This window comes from Pogona vitticeps, chromosome 1 (assembly GCF_051106095.1).
Source record: "Pogona vitticeps strain Pit_001003342236 chromosome 1, PviZW2.1, whole genome shotgun sequence".
NCBI lineage: Eukaryota > Metazoa > Chordata > Lepidosauria > Squamata > Agamidae > Pogona > Pogona vitticeps.
Window position 1 is genome coordinate 141,492,096 of NC_135783.1, and position 17,668 is coordinate 141,509,763.

The window sequence follows — 17,668 nt, forward strand, 5'->3', positions numbered from 1 at the left end:
GATGGGTCATAGTGCCTGTTTTTAGAAAGTCTCAGATCTTCAACCATAGGAACCCTAGCTCTTCTACACCACTGTGCAAATCACTGATAATACCACCCAAATGTTGGTCATGTTTTGAAACATCAACTGAAGACCAAAGATACCATTAATCTTGGTCTCAACACCAGCATGAGAGCTTTAAAATGATGTCTCTTTTTGAGCTGAAATGTCTCCCTCTTTTTCAGAAATGATTTAGAGCTGAAAGAGTTGTCAAAGCTTCTGGAAAGAAATGTGTCATTCATGATGACATTCACTTAATTACTTTAAAAAAAACATTTTCCTCCCCCACAGTACTACCAGAAGCCATTGGATATTGTGACAAAAAGAGCATGTATTTAGTTATTTCTGTGAAAGACATGGGTCAACTCTGGCGTCTGTATGTAGGCAATAAGCCACTCGATCCAGGGACTGCCCTTGCAAATGGGTATCTTCTCACTGCCAATGCCACTCATCAAGTATTGGAAGTTCCCCTTTTTGCTGTTGGGATTATCTATGAGGTATGTAGCGGTACAGGTCCGTAACTAAAATGCTTCATAGCGTGACTTGTGGGAAAGCTTGTAAACTGAAGCTGTGTGAAATTTACTGACGTGTTTTTCTCTTCTGTAACCCCCACCCTCCTCATTCCCCACAACAGAGATTGGTATGTAGGGGGCCTATGGGACCTTGGTTCGTAGATGGAGTAGAATGAGAGGGAAGGACAGCGGCACAGACTTCAAAATCCTGTGTCGGGCTCCGCTAATTGTTTGTTTGTTTGTTTGTGTCTCACATTGTCTCCATTGAGCTCAGGCTGGCATGGATGGCTTACCTTCTTCCCACTTTATCCTTAGAGCAGCCTTTTGGGGGAGGCCAGGATGAGAGGTGTGGGAGACCATTCATGAGTAGATGAAGACCACCCAGATAGTTTCATGGCTGAGTAAGGACTGGACTTGGATCTCTGAGCCCATGACACCACACAAGCCAGGCTGATTTTATTCTAGTACTAGATTCTCATAAGCCTGGGAACGAAAGCTTGACCGTCTAGGCAAGGATAGGATAACACACCAGACATTTCACTCCCTAGCAAGATATATTCAGTCATCCTGATTGGGTAATATGTTACATTTAGAGAGAGATTAGCCCTACACCTGTTCTCTATACAGTGGTGCCTCGCTAGACGATTACCTTGCAAAACGGTTTATTCACAAGACGATGGGTTTTTGCAGTCGCTATAGTGCTTCACAAAACGGTTTTCCCTATAGGCAATTTTCGCTAGATTATGTTTTAATCCGTGCTTCGCAAAATGGTTTCTCTATGGGCGATTTTTGCTAGACGATGATTTTTCCCCCATTGGAACGCATTAAATGGATTTCAATGCATTCCAATAGGGAGCCACATTTCGCAAGATGATGTTTTCACAAGACAGCGATATTCGCGGAACAAATTAACATCGTCTTGCGAGGCACCACTGTATAACCTCCATGTGGGGATAAAAATGAGCAGTAGATCTTGTTGCATTGCTCATCCTACTCTTTACTCTCTGTATGGCACTGACCACCTTTTCCATACATCTCCTCACTGGCACAGACATCTGCACAGGGAAAGCGCATTTTTCAGGCCTCTGCAAACCCCTCATCAGGATGTTGAGATCTAGGAGGTCTACCTCAAGGGGTGCCGGGGCCAGTCACACGGTCCTCTTGCCCCCTTCCGGCACCAATTCTTTATGTGCAGAAATGCTTGAACAAGACTATCAAGTGTACTATATAAAACAAGGTCCGTTAGCCGATTAAGGAAATTGCATTCTGATTCATTATGTGGGCTTTAGGTGGCTAACCTGATCCCAGTGTACATGTAAATAAATAAAGTAGAAAGAAAAGCATAGAGGGGTGGCATTTGTCCCACAGTTTGCTCTGGGCCAGGAATGGGCTGGTTTGCTCATTTTTACCAGCAGCCACATGACATATGTACCATCACAAACCAACCCACCCTGGTTGATGCCTATCCACCTCTTTCTGAGTCCCTGTCTGTGGCTACTGCTTTTTAGTGTAGGTAGGATTGCTCTGTTTTGGTTCAGTTCCTGTGTGTGAGAGACCACTAGGATTGAACCAAAGTGGCTGCCTGTCTGTCCCATGCTGAAGTTACTTAACAATCCTGAGAAATAGAAAGCTTCCTTTCTGCTCGCCTACAGAGGGGAAGAGAAAGAAAAAGTGCTAACACATCAGCTATGCTTTGTGCCATATATTAACAATTAAAGAGAAATGGAAAGCTTTCTTTCACAGGCAAATGGAAAAGAAGTATCCCATTTCTCAACATCAGGCAAAGCATGGAGGAGGAGAAAAGAGAAGGACTTTTTGTTTTCATTTTTCTAGTTTCCATGTTAGAGGGAAAGAAGATCAGTGCAGGTAAAAATAAAAGTAAAAAAGTAAAAAAAAAAAAAAGATAAAAATATGGTGAAATTTTAAAGACTGTCTTTTTTAAAATGTGAGCTTTCCTGGACAAGTTTCTGATGAAGTGGACTTGTCTATGAAAGCTCACATTAAAAAATATAAAAGTTATATTATAAAAATATAAAATGTTATAAAACTTTTTAACATTTTGTTTGCACCTGCAGAGCGTGCACAGACTAACACGGCTACCTCTTCTACCAGCTCAGTCTAGATTGTGCCAAACAGGGCAACTGGAGGGGCAGTACGAGCAATCCTTGCATGGGGATGCAAGGATCGCCCCACATGTCTACCGCCACTCAAAGCTACCCTGTGTAGCCTCTCCTAGACCAATCCAGGCTGGGATAATCGGGTTGTCTAGCTGCACCCACACATTTGCCCACACAAGTTAGAGTACGCGTTGTCTTAGAGACATTCCTTCCTCCCCATGGGCATGAGAACTCCGGTGATTCCATGAAAGCTAATAAAATAGACTTTTGTAAGCATTAAAAAAATCTGTGCTGTCTGTTCCAGGAATGGGAAAGTTCCTCAGGGTCAGGGACCATTTTTGTCTACCCCTTCCCAACTTCTAAGGGACCCCCCCCCCATCCTGGTGAAAAAAAACCACTCCCCTAAAAAAATCCCTCCAAAATGCAGACTACTCCTCCCTGTGGAGGGAATTTTGTCTTGCACATCTCATTTCCCATCCAAAATGGTTCTAGACCATGAGAAGAGGAAGAAGAATGTGCTGTTCAGTCGGTTCCAACTTACAACTCATGGCGACCCTTTTCCAGGGTTTTCTAGGGATACACTATTCAGGAATGTTGACCACGCCGGGGGCACCCTGGGACTCTGCCGCTTGCCCTGATCCTGCACGGGCCGGCTCTTCTCCCAGGAGGACTCCCAACTCCCCAAAACCAGCCATGCCTTCCATCATCTCACTGAGCTATCCAGCCAGTTCGTTCCAGGCCTTTTTTAGAAACAGAACGTGACTGACCAATCACTTTATGTTTTAAAAAAAATTGGTTGTCAGGCCTGGGGCGACAGGCAAAGTGTGCTAGACAACTCGGGTTTCCTGGAGGCTTCTGGGGCACATAGCCTTCATTGCCAGTGGGGGGGGGGCGCTACCTGTATCTGTGGTTTGAACATTAGGGATGTTTGTAGTTCAGAGGTAGCTGTGAAGCCACAGGCAGTGCACAGGCCACGCGTTGCCTCTGTCTGTTCTATTCTGATGAGTTAAGAGTTTGACTGCGGAGCCCGAGGGTCAGGAGTTCCATTTCCCATTGTGTCTCCTCTGAGTAGAGCCAGCCTTTATAGCCTTGGGCAAGCTGCTTGATCCCAGAGCACCCCAGATGATGGGAATGGTATACCAATGCCTAGAAAAGCCCAGAAGAAGCCGCCATGAATTGGAATTAACATGGCAGCACACAATTTTTATTATTATTCATCTGCTCTATATAGAGGTGGGCCTATGAATCATAGCATGAGCCTTATCATCAAGGAAGAAATCTCAACGATGTGCTTTGTGTGATTTTTAAAGGAAGTATCATTGGAGAGAATCCAAGCAAGGTTTGATCTTGCCCTGAAAAAAGCCCGCACTATGGAGACCCTGGAGACCTTCTCTGTCAGATGCCATTTTCTCTCTCATGAATTTGTGGGTGAGCAATATACCCTTCTCCGTTCAGGAGTTCATCCAGATGTGAGGGACGTCATCTGTTCTAACCTGTTCAATCTCTTGCTCGCCTAGTGTGCTACCCTAATGGAACAGTAAGCGTATCTGCTGTCATGAAGACACTTCCGGTCATTGACATGGGCAAAACAAGACTGAAAGACCAGGCCTGTCAGCCAAGGGAGTTTACCAAGGAACAAGCCTTCTTCCAGTTTCATGTTTCTGCTTGTGGGACTTCACTGAGGGTAAGTAAGCAGGTAAGAGGGATACGGGCGATGGAGAGATGACAGCTGCCTGCCTTCAGACATGTTGGACATAAAATGGTTTTTCCCTGATCCAGTTTGAAGGTGAACATCTTGTTTATGAAAATGAAATATCTTTTGAAAAAGAGAGTCTTCCAGTACAAGGACCACCAGTTATCACAAGAGATCCAGAATACAGGTAAGGAAGAATGAGATGAGGACCTATATTTTCCATAATGTACCTACAAACTAACAGAGTCCCTCTGTTGCAGACTGACCATCTTGTGCTATTATCCAATCAAGGAGACACTCATCCAAAGCGCCATGTTCTATGGCTTCTCCTCACCTCCAACAGCTTCTACTTATGGCTATGGCAAAATGATAATTAGGTCAAACGTGGCAGGTAGGCATCCTTGTGGAGTGCAAAAAAACTCACCAGTATGTTTTATTGCATCATCATTGGGCGCAGGAATACCTCTGATGTGCTTTTCCTTCTGTAGGTCTTAGAAGAGCAAGACAAACTCTGAATATCATCTCAAATATGTTCAAAGGTATGATTCCCCTAAAGGGGCATGAAAGCTATAGTTACTTATGTGCCGTCAAGTCAGAACTAACTTATAGTGACCCTAATAGGGCTTTCAAGGTAGGTCAGATACTTAAGGAGTACTTTTGCCACTGCCACACACCAGTGTGTTTCCATGGTTCAGCGGGGATTTGAACCCTATTCTTCAGAGTTCTGGTCCACCACTTGATCCACTACACCAGTGGTCCCCAACCTTGGGCCTCCAGAGGTTCTTGAACTTCAACTCCCAGAAATCCTGGCCAACAGAGGTGGTGGTGAAGGCTTCTGGGAGTTGTAGTCCAAGAACATCTGGAGGCCCAAGGTTGGGGACCACTGCACTACACCACACTGGGTACCTCCCATGAAAGCTTTACAAAACCTAAAAATGCAGTTACCTATTAATTATATAAAATAGATCTCTTCCTTCTCTCGCCCCCCCCAAATGCAGACAAATCTTTTGCAGCAGCATATGGGACACATTCAGTAGCTGTTACGTACTCGTGGAGACCAGTATTTCTTGAAGTTGAATTGAAAGATGGATCTCCTGATGTTGAGCTGTACCTGGATAACTGCTGGATGACAGAGACTGAAGGATTCAGCAGCCTTCCTCGGTGGAACCTCATTACAGATGGGCACGTAGGCCTGTATGACTCTCTCTCTCTCACTTTCTCCCTCAAGTATTTAGAAAACACAACTTACCTCCTTCTCTCATCAATAGATGTGAAAACTCAAGTGACGGAACTGTGACCTTCTACCCAGTAATTAAAAATGACCGGGTGAAATACCCCAATCACTTCAAAAGACTGGTTATACAGATGCCAACTCTTCCTCTGAGAAAGGTAAAATCCAAATGAAGGCAGTGGCATAACAATATGCATCAACGCTCATTGGTGACTTCTGTGTTTTGGGAAACAAGCCCACCACTGACAGTGCTCAGTGACCATCAGAATTTATGTTCCTTCAAGCCATGGGACATTTGCAAATGTTTAAGAAGTTGGCTGAGAGATTTTTGTTTGTTTGTTTGTTTGTTTGTTTGTTTGTTTGTTTGTTCATTTATTTATTTATTTATTTATTTATTTATTTATTTATTTATTTATTTATTTATTTATTTATTTATTTATTTATTTGACTTATATGCCGCCCACACTACCCAAAGATCTCTGGGCGGCTTAGAACAATTAAAATACAGTAAAAATGTAAAACAATTAAAATACAATTAAAATATATCCTCTAAAAGTTGCCATCAGGACCCACAGTTGATATTATTTCAATTAAAAGCCTTCCAGAACAGAAAGGTTTTGACGTGCCAAAATGTCATCAGCGTCGGCTCCAGACGAATCTCAGTCGGGAGGGCATTCCATAGTCTGGGGGGAGCTGCCGAAAAGGCCCCTTGTCTACAAGCCATTCCTCTTACCTCCTTGAGGGACGGCTCTTTCTTTCTTTTTTTTAATTTTATTATAAAATACCTAGTACTACAGAAAAAAAACCTATGTAAAATACAAAACAAAACAATACAATAACATACAATTACCCTTGTGCACCCATCACCTTCAGGACTAGCATTACACTTCTTTCCATCCATTTTCACTCCAAAATGTCATTGTTTCTTATCTCGGTGTATACCCCCTTCCCTCTCCGAAATACATGTTCTAAAAATACATTCCATATTTTCTTAAAATCGTTATTTTTCATTTGGCTTCTAATTATTTTCATATCGCATGTCAGTTTGTCGTTAATTGCGATATCCCATAATTCTCTGTTCCATTCCTCCAAGTTAACTTGATTTTCATTTCTCCAGTTCCTTGCAATAATTATCCTTGCTGCCGTATTCATCATTACTATTAACTCCTTATTTTCTTTCACCAGTTGATCTTCCTTAATCAGATTCAGTAAGGCTATTAACGGAGACATTTGAATATTCAATCCAATTATTTCAGATATTTCTTTAAATATTAATTCCCATTCTTTCTTTCTTTTTTCACATAACCACTACATATGTAAGTACGTCCCCTTCTCTTTTTTACAACTCCAACATAACATTGACACACTTTTATCCATCATATTCATTTTGACCGGCGTTAAATACCATCTCCATATTACTTTATAGCAGTTTTCTTTTATCCTTACTGACATAATTCTCTGATCCCATATTTTATCCCATTCCTCTCCTATTTCTTCTTTATCTAAATCATTTTGCCATTGCATTTTAACCCTAAAATACCCTGTTCTGCTTGAGTTAATAATTTATATATTTGACGTACTGTTCCTTTTCTTTCTGTCATTTCCTCTGATTTCAGTCTTTTTTTTTCTATAATCTCTTCAAATTTTGTCATTTCTCTACCTTTCCCTTCTTTAGTATACCATACTTTCGTCCACCTTTCTAATTGAATTAAATTTAACCATGAAATCCCTTCTCCTCCTAATACCTTTTTTATTTCCCCTTATCCTCTTATCTTCTCTATCCAGTCTTTTAATCTACTTATCTGTTTACTTTTTAGTACATTCTTTAATTTTTTTAAATTTTCCGGAAAATTCTTTAATTCCACTACCTGAGATAAAGGAGATAACGGTGGGGGACGGCTCTTTCAAAAGGGCCCCCTGGCTAGATCTTAACTGCCAGGTAGGTTCATATGGAAGGAGGCGGTCCTTCAGGTATCCAGGGCCCAAGCCATTTAAGGCTTTATATGTCAAAACAAGCGCTGTTTTGACATATAAACAGTGCAGCAACTGGTAGCCAATGTAATTTAAACAGAATTGGCTTGATGTGTCCGCTAATGGCCCCACCACTCACCAGCCGTGCAGCTCAATTCTGGACCAGTTGCAGCTGCCGGATCGTCTTCAAAGGCAGCCCCACGTAGAGCGAGTTGCAGTAATTATGCAGGATGTTACCAGTGCGTGTGCAATTGTCATGAGACTCCACTCATCCAGGTAGGGCCATAGCTGTATAATTTCTGCAGCTGAAGGAAGGCACCCCTGGCCACCGAGTCCACCTGGGCTTCCAGAGTTAGACGGGGGTCCAGGAGTACCCCCAGGCTGTGGACCCTGTCCTTTAGAGGGAGCGCAACCCTATTCAGGGCAGGGAAATGGCCCTCCAGCCTGTCCGGAGAAGCACCCACTAATAACACTTCCATCTTGTCTGGATTAAGTTTCAATTTATTAATCCTCATCCAGTCCATTATCAGATCCAGACAAGAGTTCAGCACAGAAACCGCCTCACCTATATTGGTGGGAAACGAGAGGTAAGAGCTGAGTGTTGGCAGCATATTGTTGATTCCTCAGCCCAAACTTCTTGATGACCTCTCCCAGTGGTTTCATGTAGATGTTAAACAGGATGGGGGACAGTCTCAAGCCCTGAGGAACCCCATGACATAAATGCCATGGGGCAAAGCAACTGTCCCCCAGCACCACCCTCTGGACACGGTCAGCCAGGAAGGAGAAGAACCACCGTAAAGTGGTGCCCCCAAGTCCCAACCCAGCCAGTCTATCCAGAAGGACACCATGGTTGATGGTGTCGAAACCCGCTGAGAGGTCCAGGAGTATCAACAGGGTCACACTCCCCCTGTCTCTCTCCCAGCAAAGGTCATCGTACAGGGCGACCAAGGCAGTCTCCGTACCAAAACCCAGCCTGAAACCCAATTGAAATGGATCCAGAAAATCCAGGTAATTAGTATTTCCAAATGGAAGGCTGCTAATGTGGGGGAAAATGCACTTTTGCATACACATCTTTGGACACTGGTGCCAAGCATACCTTGTACTCACTACTAAATCAACTGTACTGTAGCATTTTCTTTCATGCCTAAGAGCTCTTGAGACCATCCTTTCCTTCCTATTTGTTTCTCTGTTCCCTACTGTCCCCCTTGCCTCCTTTTGTCTGTTCTTTAGAGATAGATCTGTATCTTCACAGAAGGTGAAAGGAAGGACCACAAACATGAACTGTAAATAAAACCTTTATCCAAGAAGAATCCAAACAGATTATTTCCCTTTTCCGAGGAAAGGGGTGAGACTGGGCAGATCCCTCCATACTTTTCTCTGCACCAAAAAAAAAAAGAGGAAAAAAGGAATAACCAAATTCCAAATCCTTCCAACACCCAACACTACAACTCAGAAGACATTGTGCAGAGATTCTTTTCTCCTTGATGTGTTGTTGCTACTTTTACAGTCATTGCTTTCGCAGTAACAACATGGTAGAAAAAGGGAGAGGGGAAGCACTGGATGTCCACAAGTGCATGGTGGCAACCTCTGGAACATTCCCCCTTCTCTTGCAAAATTCAGTGAAGGATACAGGATGACAGGAATAAAAGCCTTATCTGGCGGGATGACATTAGATGTTCAGGGTCGCCTACTACTGTGTTTCCTCTGAAATAAGACCGGGTCTTATATTAATTTTTGCTCCAAAAAACTCATTAGGGCTTCTTTTCAGGGGATGTTTTAGTTTTTTTCATGTATAACAATCTACATTTATTCAAATAGAGTCATGTCATCTTCTGGTTGCTGCACAATGGTGGAAGGTGGGGTTTCACTTCACTAGGGCTTCTTTTTGGGGTAGGGCTTATATTACGAGCGTCCTTAAAAAATCATACTAGGGCTTATTTTCAGGTTAGGTCTTATTTTAGGGGAAACAGGGTACATAGTGCAAAACACTAATGCCACTCTAGCAAAACTCAGAGCAGTGGCACACAGGAAATGATAGAATGATTTTTGAAAAACCCTCACAAATGTCGCGTACAGGTGGAACATAATGTTTTGCCTAGAACATTTTTATGCAAGTGTCTAATAAAAGTATCTGTCCTTGTTTAGAAACCTTGGGAGGAAAGTCTGTCAAAGCCCTTTCCTTTAAAACTCTGAGACATATAGACTGAAGCAGTCCCCACATGTTGCTGACCCCTCCAGTCAAATGCACAAGCTCAATAAACCTCGTATAAACAGTCTATTTGTCTCCTTGTCACAGGCGACAAGAGACGTCTGTCAAGCCCTTGGCAGTCCATAAGACATGTTTGGCTGACAACAAAAGAGGAGCTATCATTATCCGAGCGCTAGTCAAAAGCGTTTGTTTTTAGGCAGAAATGTTAAAACAGCCAAAGCATAGTAAACACTGAAACAAGGCTCTCTTTAAAACGTCACCAGGGCAACAAAGCCAGCTCTCCGGATTTTTCTATGAAACCATTTCTCAGTGCAATGACACCATTCTTTTCCAATGGCAGGCTGATCAGAGAGGCAAGCCCCTAGGGCCACAGTGTGTAGATAGGCCTTTACTCACAATATTCTAGGACAAGCTAACAAAGGGTCCTTTTCTTTTTTTTTTCTCCGCCTCATCCCACCACCACCCCTCCCACTCTAGGTGTATCTTCATTGCACAGCAACTGTCAGCACTTGCCTACGTGTGCCCGGCAATGGCTTTCGCCACAAACAGTGTCCTTCTGAAAGACCGCTTGGTAGGTGTTCCACTGAAAATCCAGATGCCATCCAGTCACTGTACATTAGAGCTTAATCTACTGTGAAGGAATTTGTCTTATCGCATCAACCCGTAAATGTGATGTTAAACGTTGGGGGGGGGCTATCAGCTTTTTTTGACTGTGGTAGTAAATACCTGTCCCCTGATTTGACTCCTCTCTCTTTTTGATACTTCAGATCAACATTCTGTCGTTCATCCTGCTTGCCAGGGTTACGCAGTAACTGGACCAATCTTCATCCTTCATTCTGCAAAAAGCGAGCAGCAATGAGAGCTGGTAGGTAGAAGGGCTGAATATTCTATTCTATTCTATTCTATATTAATTAATCATTTGTTGGAGTTTTATACCACCCATCTGGTTGCCAAGACCACTCTGGACAGTTTAAACATTAAACAAATATAACATCAATTAACGATAAGCATAATAGTTGTTGTGGGTTTTTCGGGCTCTTTGGCCGTGTTCTGAAGGTTGTTCTTGTCAAGGATTTGGCGACAGGAAAATGTGCAGAGTTATTGAAGACACTTACAAGTTCTTCTTCTTTTGCAAGACGGTTGTATTTACAGTATTTACAGGCAGGCATCACATCAGCATGGCAGGACATCATTACACAAACGGACATAGTGGATTGCAGCAAATGGTGGAGAGAGAAGAGAATGATACACAGACACTGTTCACTTATATACACGTACATGGCATCTCTAGTCCAATCAGAAGACACATGACTTCATCTTCTGCACCTGGTGTCTTCTTATTTCCAGACGCTGCATCATCTTCAGAGTGACTCAGCATACTCACATGTGTGCACAATGGCAGCTCGTTAATAATACATTTATTCAGGTTCAGGCCTAGAAAATTACTATATTCTGACAGTTCTTCCTAATGTTTCGCCAGTCTCTGTGGCCGGCATCTTCAGAGGACAGCACTAAAGATAAGCATAATAATTATAAAATCAAAATTAGATACTTATACAACAAATTTAACTGAAAATAATTAAAATGAAATGGAGACAAGGCGCCAGGACTAATAATATAAACATTAAAACAACCACTGTTTTAGGATGTCCAGAAAGGCCTGCCTAAAAAAACCATGATTTTAGTTTTAAAGTTCCCAGTGAAGGAGTCGGGGAGAGTTCAGGCAGGAGGTTGTTCCAGAGTTGGGGAATACACAGGAGTGTTAAGAGCTATTGTGTATGCGGGAGGAAATAACACCTTCACTCATCGGTGTGGATAATCTGACACAGTCCTGCAGTTACATGTGCTAAATCAGCAGTCCCCAACCTTTTTCAGTCCATGGACTGGCTGGGGAAGGCAGGGCAGCCCACGCGCTTGTGCGCATGCATGAACAAGCGCTCTCTCTCGCTCTCTCTTGCATGAACGTGAACACCCCATGTGAGCGGCGCACCACCATTTGCACATGCACGTGCATGCTCGTGTGCATGTGCAAGCGGTGGCACAGCACTTGTCTGGGCATGCTTGTGCTCGAGCGCATGTGCAAACGGCAGCACAGCACTCGGTCGAGCGTGCTGGGCACAGGTGCAAACAGGCTGTGTGGGGGTGAGTGCATGCGGGGGGGTGAGGTGGGAGATCTGTCTCAGTGGCCTGGTCCGGCACTGGGCTGTGAACTGAGGGTGGGGGTCCTCTGTGCTAAATCACACTTATCTATAGTTGTAGGTACATGTTCTACGTAGAACTGTAGAATAGTTGCCCCCCCATTACTTCAATATTAGCCCATGACCAAAAGCTGTTTGTGCAAACACTCATGGAACTGAGTCAGAGGTGACTGCAATTCACAAGAATTGTGCAGGCACAAAACAGAATGAAACTTAAATGTTGAGGAAAACATGGTGTTCTGTAAGGCCTGCCTCTACTATTGGAGGGCTCTTTTTGAAATGAAAAGGAAACAGACCTCAGTGCCCTAAAGAGAGTAATGATCGGCCATCTTAACTTTCGACGAGTGCCTCTGAACCCTACAGGATGGCCCCTGACCGCTGCTTGTAGCTTTGCCTTTGCTTCTCGCTAAGCACAAAGCTGCTTCCTAATGCTCCTCCCTGTCACCGAAAAGCTTACCTTGGGACAGGAGAAGGGGCAGGTATGTGGCATGAAGCACATATTTTATTCATTGATTGATTGTTTTTTGAAAGGGCCCAAAACTGCCTTAGTACTTTTTGGGACAGATTAATTTACCCAAAGCAGCCACATCTGCTCAATGAGAGGCCTGTATTTGCCATCACAGGTAATAAATTAGAATCACATGCACTGAGCACCTGATATTTAATGACTCAATTATGAGAGAATACAATAATCCTAGGATAAGTGTGGGTGTTGGTCTAATAGCTACTCATCTGCATAAATGGGCAAACTTAATGTTTCTTTTCTCTTCCAGGTATAACTTTATATTCTAATTGCCACGGGTGGCCTCCAGATGCAGTGTTATTACCGGGGACGAGTTAAAAGGTCCATATCACACTTGCTTCTTATTTTGTCAAATAAGATCATAAATAAAAAGCAGGAGGTGCAGTCTGTGAGTGGGCCCTAAGTCCAATGTAGAATTAAACATGAGAGAAATTTCTTCAGTAGTATATTTCATTGTGGGGAAAGAAAACGTTATCCATTCCACTGGACCATTATGAGAAAATCACAGGGTATACAAGCCACTGCCGCGGACAGGCTGCGACCAAAAATGTTGTATTAGATGTCAGGAAATGCAAGCTCATGTCCAGTGATGGCACAACTCTCTTGCTGCCTGAGGTAGGAGGAGGTGCCCAGCAACAAACACTCATGGAGGAAGGACAGGAATGAAAAAGAGGTGGTTTCACTGCAAGGTCTCCTTTCCGTGAACTGTCTCTTGCCTGCTTCTATAGCATGCCCACTCCGCAGTGGGACAGCGCCTGGCTCTAAAGGTCATCAGGATGAGGCATTTTAGAAGGATGGTCAAAATCCTTTTAAAGCCAGCCCTCCCCCCACACACACACACCCAGGTTTAGGCTCTAGAATTGTCGGAGCCAAGCGTTATCCAAAGACCTGGCCAGAAACAGCCGTGCTACAAAAGGCAGCCAGTGATTTGAGAAAAGGTGGCGGTGGCTCTGCTCTGGCCCCTCTGTGCAACTGCCCCACCCTTACTAAGGACGGGCCCAGCCTCTGCTCAGAAACCTTTTTTTTGCTCCTGATTAGCATTTTAAACAAAGCTATTATCATATGTAGAAATGATATCTATGCATAATACATTATGTGGCCTTTCGGGTGAAAAGAACCAGACTTTCTCATACCGTGCATTTGTTCATAGAAAGAAAAATATATTATTTGTATCTACTCAGGTGTGCACTGAGCAGGGAGATGGCCGGTGTTAACCCGCAACAGTTCCACGGCAACGTACGTCCTTTGACTAACACCTATTTAACTTCTCTCCCTATTATGTGAGGGCAGGGCAGACAGAGGAGTTGGCTGTCAAGCTGAGTTGCTTTCTACCCCAGCCTCCTAGGTGTACATGTAGGCCAAACTAGCCCAAAAGAATAAAACGTTTTGGGTGATACAGTGAAACACTCCCAGACATTTGTAATAAAATCACTAGACAATAGTCTTACTGTTTTATATAATGAAGAACAGATCATAGAAAACATGATATATTCCAACCTAGTTCCTGACAAGGATTTGCTCTTGTGTGAAATGCATGAAACAAACTGCATCTTTGCCTAAGTTTTCAGCTTTACTGTTAGGAATACTCGTGTCTAAAACTATCCTAGCCAAAGGAGAGTCTGCCAGCCTTCCACGCTTGCAGCTGCTTCCTTTACTGCTCCAGTCCCAGAACTGTAAAACGTCCTGCCAGAATTCGTGCATGCACTCAATAATTTAATGGCTGGGCAGGCTTACAAAGCTGTGATCACCACACCGACATCAGCATCTTCCCATAAAGTCTTTCCAGCTTATTGTCTGTCCCTGAAAAGTAGAGGGCTAACATCACTTGGGAGCCACGTCCGGAAAAGAAATTTCACCAGTATTCTCCTATTACTCATTCTGTATTAGCTTTACAGCCTAGTTACCATTAATCAGCATGGAAGAGCCAGTGTTATTGGGTGGCTGCATTTGTCTAATGCCACGGCTGTGAAACATTACCTAATTTGAAACAAATCTTAAAAGTTACGAACACCATCTTATTTTGTCAAACCAACTTTATTCTTAATGTATGTGCTGAAGAACTCTTTGCAGTCTGAGCTTCATGAATGTGCCCTGTGCTGTAGAACAGAAACAGCTGCGTATCACAAGTAGATAGCGAGTGCCGATCCAGACTCTCTCAACAGTGGGATACAGTATTTTGTTCATGTCATATAAAGTGCAGTCAATAATACATTGCATAACACTGCTTTCCATAGCGCTGATCTCCTATAGCGTGCATGCTAGGGATGGCCTGTACACATATATAGACATGTAGACCACGAAATGGTGACCCAGAACATGCACACTCTAAGCAGAGAGATAAAGCAGAGGACTTAGTTCCTGGTACTGTATGAGAACAGAAATTGAGCCTGATCGTCCCCACCAGTTATTGTCCCTTTACATGGAGTCCTTTGCCTCTCTGCAATCAACACAGGATCACACTCCTCAACCAATGAGCAGTTGGGAGGATCGGCCTCACTTTCTGTTCCAGTACTTGGAACTGGCAAAACCAGGCATAATGTTAAACTGCTCCATTTACTGTAGCACTGATGCAGTGAGTGCTCCATTTTCTTGGAACTTACCCTGAGCATTAAGTGGGATGTTACTGTATTCAGAGTAATAATAAAATTATTTGGACTTCCTTGCGGGCAAAGCTGAAATAAAAATCAAACTCATCTTCATCATCTAGGAAACTTGAACTTTTTGGACACTCCTTTGGCATTCTGTAATCTTTGGACATGTCTGACGGAAATACTTAGGAACAAAGATCATGAACATGACTGCTAAATGGAGCTTACAAACACCAAAGGTCCAGCCAGTTTGACCTATCCTGATTTTCCAGTGATTTCTAAAATTGTGTTGTTCGAAAGAACTGCTGCAGTGCAGAAATGGAATAACTGATGTTATCAGCAAAGAGATTTAAAATGTTTTAATTATCACTTGAATAATGCAGCAGAATGGAAAGCAATACAAATCATGGAGCACCTAAGCAAATGACTTCATTATAACAAAGACATATCTTGGGCATCATGGCTCAACCATTCTTAAGCACAAGTCCCACTGATCAAAATAATAACCATGCATGTGTGTAATTGGGCTAAATGACTCAAATTACACAGAATACAGGATTTCCCCCCTGTGACAACCCCAGACCTACTGGGATATGCCACACTTTCACTAAGCTGCCACCAACCATTCCCTGTAAGGAGTCACACAGACCAGGAATGGATTTTTAACAAACAAAGGAATAAGGTTTATTTAAATAACACACAGGGAAAATAAAATGATCAAGTGAATAAGATACAGTAACGTGGCTTAGTCTCAATCATACATACACCAGTTTGGTTCACACAGAACACCTTTAAATAAAGCACAGACCCTGAACCTATCAGTTCTGGCTACCCATACAGACACCTGAACCTATCAGGTAGGTACTGACTGACACACAGTAGTACCCTGTCTGACACACAGACTCCCACTCCAGCTTCTTCTTCCCAGCTTCTCCTCCTTCTCCTAAACTTCTCCACACAGGATCCCCATATATATACAGTACAGCCCCTCCTCCTGATGTCCCGCCTTCCACTCCCCATAGGATGGAACTTTCCCTCCAAACCCATGACAGACAGGTAACATCAGTGCTGTATGTAACACCTCCCCTCTTTATAAGTTGTTTTGTAGGGGGAAAGCTAAAGTGCTTTTCTCCAAAAAACAACCTGGATCCAAAACATACAAAAACAGTTATACAATAACATACAATACCATACTTACTTTAGGATAAACATATCAATTAGGCATTTAAACATTTACCATTTACAATACATCAAGTTACTTTTATTCATACAAACCAAGCATGTTTAATAAACAAGTACATTTAACCTTTGGTCACCAAAATATATACATAGTCCATGTTCCTTCCGCCGTCTTCATTCTTCGGGTCTTCTTGACAAGGCGTCAGCAACACAGTTCACTGACCCTCTGACCACCTTCACTTCAAAGTCATAGTCTTGCAGGTTTAAAGCCCACCTCATAAGTTTACTATTGTGGGTTTTCATTGTCTTTAACCATTGCAGTGGTGAATGGTCAGTGCACAGAACAAAATGTCTTCCCCAGATGTAAGGCTTGGCCTTCTGGATCGCGTAGACTATGGCCAGGCACTCCTTTTCCACGGTTGCCAAATGTCTCTCACCTTTCTGGAGTTTCCTACTCAGGTAGGACACTGGATGCTGGTCACCATTTTCATCCTCCTGGCAAAGAACTGCTCCTACCCCGCTGTTAGACGCATCGGTGTAGATGATGAACTCCCGGTCGAAGTCTGGAGCACGCAGCACTGGATAGTTGATGAGGGCCTCCTTCAACCTCTGGAACGCCTCCTCACAGTCGCTGGTCCACGGGATGCGGTCATCAGTCTTCTTCCGCGTCAGATCGGTCAGCGGAGCCGCAATCTCGCTAAACCTCGGGATGAACTTTCTGTAGTAGCCCACCAACCCAAGAAATGATTTGACTTTTTTCTTGGTGTTGGGTCTGGGCCAATCACGAACTGCTTCTATCTTGGCCTCTAGGGGTTTGATCACTCCTCCCCCTACTATGTGACCCAAGTATTTTATTTCTGGGCTACCCAGCTGCAGTTTGTTCTCTTTGCAGGGCCTAGGCCAAAGCACTCCCTCCCCTGGGTTAAAGTGCCTCTCCCTGCCTTCCTGGTCATCCCAAGCTTTCTTTCTGACCTTTTGAGCTTGCAGGGTCTCTGCTGCTAGCTCTAGGTTTCTCTTTAGGTCATTCCTTAAAGAGTCTATATATGTCACAACGTCTTGTGGGTCATCCTGGGTGATCTGCTCCCAATTTTGTTTGATCAAATCAAGGGGCCCTTTCACCCTTCTCCCAAACAAAAGTTCAAACGGACTGAACCCGGTACTGGCTTGTGGCACTGATCGATAAGCAAACAAAAGGGATTGCAGCTTCTGGTCCCAATTGTTTGGATTCTCTGCCAAGTAAGCCCTAATCATGCGCATCAGAGTCCCATTGAACTTCTCCGTTAACCCATTACTTTCAGGGTGATAGGCAGTGGTTTCCTTGTGTTTAATTCCACAGATTTGCCATAACCGTTTCATGAGCTTCGATGTAAATGACGCGCCCAAATCTGTGATTATTTCTGAGGCAAAT

The 17,668-nt window shown here is 43.3% G+C and overlaps 1 protein-coding gene across 4 annotated transcripts in view; it reads left to right on the plus strand.

The window, feature by feature from the left end:
- Positions 1-12,877, plus strand: part of LOC110074230 (zona pellucida sperm-binding protein 2) — a 31,933-nt gene extending 19,056 nt beyond the window's left edge. For 3 of the 4 annotated variants that reach the window (XM_020784239.3, XM_078388614.1, XM_020784241.3), the window contains 11 exons: positions 331-536; positions 3,979-4,096; positions 4,186-4,352; positions 4,448-4,548; positions 4,622-4,752; positions 4,850-4,900; positions 5,360-5,543; positions 5,630-5,750; positions 10,250-10,343; positions 10,540-10,637; positions 12,744-12,877. In XM_020784239.3, coding sequence (XP_020639898.3) covers positions 331-536; positions 3,979-4,096; positions 4,186-4,352; positions 4,448-4,548; positions 4,622-4,752; positions 4,850-4,900; positions 5,360-5,543; positions 5,630-5,750; positions 10,250-10,343; positions 10,540-10,631 — 1,265 coding nt within the window. In that variant the 3' untranslated portion in view covers positions 10,632-10,637; positions 12,744-12,877. Of the gene's footprint in view, positions 1-330; positions 537-3,978; positions 4,097-4,185; positions 4,353-4,447; positions 4,549-4,621; positions 4,753-4,849; positions 4,901-5,359; positions 5,548-5,629; positions 5,753-10,249; positions 10,344-10,539; positions 10,638-12,743 lie in introns of those variants that run through there. The other variant, XM_078388618.1, reaches the window with a different exon arrangement.
- The last annotated feature ends 4,791 nt before the right edge of the window (positions 12,878-17,668 follow it).